The sequence below is a fragment of the Otolemur garnettii genome, unplaced genomic scaffold (assembly GCF_000181295.1).
Source record: "Otolemur garnettii isolate 467f Iridium unplaced genomic scaffold, OtoGar3 scaffold00020, whole genome shotgun sequence".
Taxonomy (NCBI): domain Eukaryota; kingdom Metazoa; phylum Chordata; class Mammalia; order Primates; family Galagidae; genus Otolemur; species Otolemur garnettii.
Window position 1 is genome coordinate 7,819,202 of NW_003852415.1, and position 5,818 is coordinate 7,825,019.

The window sequence follows — 5,818 nt, forward strand, 5'->3', positions numbered from 1 at the left end:
AGGAAAACTAAGGTCTCAGGGCTCTTGAGTCAAAGAAACTGCACTGAGAATTTCACCCTTGTCCTTTAACTTTCTCCCCATTAGTGACACACCAATATTCTCACGAAAACTGACCAATGAACACTGCAAATTTAGCCATATTCCACCTGCAAAGAAAGCCAGCATTCCATCCTATGCCTACTGGAAAGCTTAATAAACCAGCCCTGGGTCATTACAGACAGATGCATCGCTCAACAGAATAAACACTGAACTGCAAAATTCTGCTTCAAAGAACACTCACTTTTTCTCTGCTTAAAGCTACTGCCTTCTTGTTGAAGAGGGAAGATGTGTGTGGGTGGTAGGAAGAAAGTCAGCCTTGTGCACAGTACACAGAGTTCAGTAATCCCAGGAGAAAAAAACAAATTGACAAGGAAAGGTATTTGTAGCAAACAGTCAGAAAATAACACATTAAGATACATTGTCAAATGGTTTCACCGTATGAATAATCTACTAATCCATCAACAATCTGCTTACACATTTATCCCAATGCAATTTCAAACCATTGTAGCTTTCTGACTGCTGTCTACACCTATACTCATTCTGCAAACAAAGCTGGCTGAAAGGATTTTAAGAGAGCATTAAGGAGGACCTGGGAACACCAGAAGTGATTTGCAAAGCCCTCTAGCTTGGTCTCCATCTTACCAGTTGAGTCAGCCCCAGAAGCCTGACCACTCGTCTGCTCCTCAGCATTGATGCCCTGCAGGTCTGTGTATGAACGGCCAAAACTAGGACTGCTGGTATCTTCAGAATGGGTAGTCCAGCTGCTCTCAGATGTCAGAGGGCATCTTCGTAGGGAGTCCAAGGAAGGGCACGTCCAGCAGGGCATGGTCAATGGTAGGGCTGAGGACAAACCAAAACCCAAAGCATGCAATATAAATAGTTGAATTTGGTTTATCTTTAGTGCTTTTCAAACTTTAATGTCACTCAGATCCTATGAAATCTCAATAGCCATACAAGACAAGGTCATTCAGTATAGGAAACAGCATTCATGATACAGACAGGGAAAACTGATGGACTGTGGTGAGTCAGTGTCAAAAGTAGGAAAACTGGGCAGCACCTGTGGCTCAAAGGAGTAGGGCGCCAGCCCCATATACCACAGGTGACGGGTTCAAGCCCAGCCCTGGCCAAAAACTGCAAAAAAAATAAAGTAGGAAAACTAAGGTCTCAGGGCTCTTGAGTCAAAGAAACTACACTGAGAATTTCACCCTTATCCTTTAACTTTCTCCCCATTAGTGGCACACCAATATTCTCACGAAAACTGACCAATGAACACTGCAAATTTAGCCAGTTTGAGCTAAGAAATAATAGCAGAAACTCAATTGTATATGTATGTGCCCGCTCTCAGCCCCTCCTTGCTCTGAGTTTGACTGCAACTGGAGATTGTGCAGACCGTCACTTACACAAACAGAAACTTACTGGGGCTGCTAACCTGAACACCATACAATGAAAAATACTGGGGAAATGCAGTTTGGCTTATTCTTCTTAGCCTTGAGCACCAAGTTATCCTTTAAAAACCACTTTCAAAAGTACTTTTAAAAAAAAAATCAAACTTTCAAATTCTCCTAATTTGCCTTTAGTTAACTGTCTACAATACACACGAGAATCATATTTATCAACAAGCATCAAAAAAAAAGGGATAAAAAGAGTATGGACAGGGAAGGAAAAATAAAAAGAAGAAAGAAATCACCATTTATTGAGCACACATGAAATTCAGGCACTTTTACAAATGTTAGGTTGTTTCATCTATCGATCCTGGGAAGTAGGCGGTATTCTACTTTTACACAAGGGGAGACAGACACAGAGTGGTTAAGAAACTTGCCCAACGGGCGGCACCTGTGGCTCAAAAGGGTAGGGCATCGGCCCCATATGCCGGAGGTGGTGGGTTCATAACCCAGCCCTGGCCAAAGAAAAAAAGAAACTTGCCCAAAATGATAGAGTCAGTTCTCTGGCTGGAGAACGAAATCTCCAGAGTTGGGTTAAGAAGAAGAAAAAGAAAACTGAGATTTAAGAGAGAAGAAAGGTTAAATTAAACTATGATGCAGTATACATACAAAATAAGGAGAATTATTATTCCTTATTCTCTTAGCCATTTATAAAACATCTAGTTCTCTGTTCAGGAGCACTCATAACTCATATCCTCTTTTCTTTTAAAAATGTCATCTTCAGCCAGGCGTGGCGGCTCACGCCTGTAATCCTAGCTTTTTGAGAGGCTGAGGTGGGAGTAGCCCTTGAGGTCAAGAGTTTGAGACCAGCCTGAGTAAGAGCAAGACTTCATCTCTACTAAAAATGGAAAAACTGGGCAGGCACAATGGTGGGTGCCTGTAGTCCCAGGTACTCAAGAGGGTGAGGCAAGAAGATCACTTAAGCCCAAGAGTTTGGAAGTTGCTATGAACTACGGAGATGTCATGGCACTACTCAGGGTAACAGAGTAAGACTCTGCCCCAAAAACAAACAAACAAATAACAGAAAAACCAAAAATGTCATCTTCTCTGTAAGATATTCCTGAGCTGAGCTATTCTCTCCAAAGATGCAAGGCTCCTTTCTCTGCCTTAATTTCTTTGGCACTATCATTGTCTATAACGTACTACATATCCATGTCTTCCCTACAAGAATCTAAGCTCTTTGGGAGGCAGGAATTTTCATCTATTTCGCTCAATTCTATATCTTCATTCCTTGAATAGTGCCTGGCACAAGGTAGACACTTATTAAATATTTGTTGGTTGAGTCAATAAATAGACTGTCATTCCCTAACAGTCTATAAGAAATACAATACATATGAAATACAGACTGCTAAAACTGAATGGGTACCTATAAAATCTCCTCATAAACACAAAAAAAACTTAAAGCACTAAAAATGAAGAAAAAATAAAATTTAAAAACCAATCAAAAAATAAAAAGCAAAGCTGAACTTGTAAAAGCTTATCACAGACTGCTATTTCTTATGGTAAAGTGGATTAAACTTTAAACTACTGTGGAAATAAAATTAAGATATTAGGTAAAATGTATTAACATTATTTAAAATATATCCTAGGACAAGCAAAAAAGTAAAGAATTACCAGGGGCCAAGTGAAAGCTGGAACCCAAAAACAGTAAGCAGATAAGCAGAACACAAAATCTGATTTTCACACTGAGGATTCTGAACAAACCAGAGACTTTCAAGTATAATTTTTTTTTTTTTTTTTTTTTTTGCTAGAGCTAGAGTCTCATTTTATCACCCTCTATAGAATGCCGTGGCATCACCCAGCTCACAGCAACCTCCAACTCCTGGACTTAGGCAATTCTCTTGCCTCAGCCTCCCAAGTAGCTGGGACTATAGGTGTCCACCATGACGCCCAGCTATTTTTTTGGTTACAATTTGGACAGTGCCGGGTTTGAACCCACCACCCTTGGTATATGGGGCTGGCTTCCTACCCACTAAGTCACAAGAACTGCCCATCAAGTATAAATTTTTTAAACCTCTGTGAAGAAGGCAAAGAGAAAGAACTGGGGGCCAATTTGAAACAGGAAACAGAACACAAGATCTGATGCATAAAGCAAGAATTTCCCAAAGGCTTAAAGGGTGAAACTAGGAATACTTTTCATCTCCAAGATGCAAAGAATACGGTCTACGTTAGGCTTAGGTGCAAGGAGAGGGAAAAAAATGCATCTCCAGAGAATTAATAACCACAAATTGTCTCAAATAGGGGTTGGTAGCTAAAACTACTTGTGTGGTCTAAAAAACCTCCAGCCTGAGACTTCGGCTGAAGTATTGCTAGGCTCGTCAATGGCCTCGGACACCCATTAAAACCAAATACTAGTCCTTTCTAGAGAAAGGTATCTTCAAACCAGCCCTCTCAGAATGTTCCTAAGTTGATGAGCATATGGTTAAAAAAAAAATCTTGAATTAATAAATCACAAACTATATTAAGAAACCAAGTCAGCTCAGCGCCTGTGGCTCAAGTGGCTAAGGCGCCAGCCACATAAACCTAAGGTGGCGGGTTCGAATCCAGCCTGGGCCTGCTAAACAACAATGATGGCTGCAACCAAAAAATAGCCAGGCATTGTGGCGGGTGCCTGGGGTCCCAGTTACTTGGGAGGCTGAGGCAGGAGACTCACTTGAGCCCAGGAGCTGGAGGTTGTTGTGAGCTGTGTGCCACGGTACTCTACCCAGGGGGACAGCTTGAGGCTCTGTCTCAAAAAAAAAAAAAGAAACCAAGTCAGCATGAACAAAAGTCAGTAGTGGTTGAGGGGACAGACAGAATCAGACCTGCAAAGAGTCCAGACACTAGGATTATTATTATTATTATATTATTATTTTGGTGCTGAGATTTGATATATATTGATCTTTCTTTTCTTTCTTTTTTTTTATTGTTGGGGATTCACTGAAGGTACAAGAAACCAGGTTACACTGATTGTATTTGTTAGGTAAAGTCCCTCTTATAATTGTGTCTTGCCCCCAAAAGGTGTGTCAAACACTGAAACCTCACCCCCTCCCTTCTTCCCTCTCTCTGCTCTTCCTTCTCCCACTCCCGTCTCTCCTTCCCTCTCTCTGCTCTCCCCTTCCCCTAATGACCATGTACTAGGTCATTAATTCTCCTCATATCAAAATTGAGTACACAAGGTTCATGCTTCTCCATTCTTGTGATGCTTTACTAAGAATGTGTTCCACTTCCATCCAGGTTAATACGAAGGATGTAAAGTCTCCATCTTTTTTAACAGCTGAATAGTATCCCATGGTATACATATACCACAGCTTGTTAATCCATTCCTGGGTTGGTGGGCTTTTAGGCTGCTTCCACATTTTGGCAATTGTAAATTGAGCTGCAATAAACAGTCTAGTGCAAGTGTCCTTATGGTAAAAGGATTTTTTTCCTTCTGGGTAGATGCCCAGTAATGGGACTGCAGGATCAAATGGGAGGTCTAACTTGAGTTTTTTGAGGGTTCTCCATATTTCCTTCCAAAAGGGTTGTATTAGTTTGCAGTCCCACCAGCAGTGTAAAAGTGTTCCTTTCTCTCCACATCCATGCCAGTATCTGCAGTATTGAGACTGTGTGATGTTGGCCATTCTCGCAGGGATTAGATGATATCTCAGGGTGGTTTTGATTTGCATTTCTCTAATAACTAGGGATGATGAACAGTTTTTCATATGTTTCCTTCTCATCCGTCTGTCTTCTTTAGAGAAGGTTGTATTCATGTCTCTTGCTCATTGATATATGGGACTGTTGGCTTTTTTCATGTGGATTAATTTGAGTTCTCTGTAGATCCTAGTTACCAAGCTTTTGCTTTGGTTGTTGTCTCCTTAGCTATACAGAAGCTTTTCAGTTTAATTAAGTCCCATTTGTTTACTTTTGTTGTTGTTGCAATTGCCACAGAAGTCTTCTTCATAAAGTCTTTCCCCAGGCCGATATCAAGTGTTTTTTTCCTATGCTTTCTTTGAGGATTTTTATCATTTCATGCCTTAAATTTAGGTCTTTTATCCATCTTGAATCAATTTTTTGTGAGTGGAGAAATGTGTGGATCCAGTTTCAGTCTTTTGCATGTGGATATCCAGTTCTCCCAGCACCATTTATTGAATAGGGATTCTTTCCCCCAGTGTAAGTTCTTGTCTAGTTTATCAAAGATTAGGTGGCTGTAAGATATTAGTTTCATTTCCTGGTTTTCTATTCGATTCCAAATGTCTATGTATCTATTTTTGTGCCAGTACCATGCTGTTTTAACCACTATGGCTTTGTAATACAGCCTAAAGTCTGGTAGGCTGATGCCCCTAGCTTTGTTTTTATTACTAAGAACTGCCTTAGCT

At 40.6% G+C, this 5,818-nt stretch overlaps 1 protein-coding gene across 1 annotated transcript in view; it reads right to left on the reverse strand.

Moving 5' to 3' along the window:
- The window catches only part of STON2 (stonin 2), a 193,980-nt gene that overhangs the window by 120,286 nt on the left and 67,876 nt on the right, over window positions 1-5,818 (reverse strand). The window contains exon 5 of the mRNA XM_023511572.1: window positions 682-879. Within this exon, the coding sequence (XP_023367340.1) occupies window positions 682-879 (198 nt within the window). The remainder of the gene's footprint in view (window positions 1-681; window positions 880-5,818) is intronic.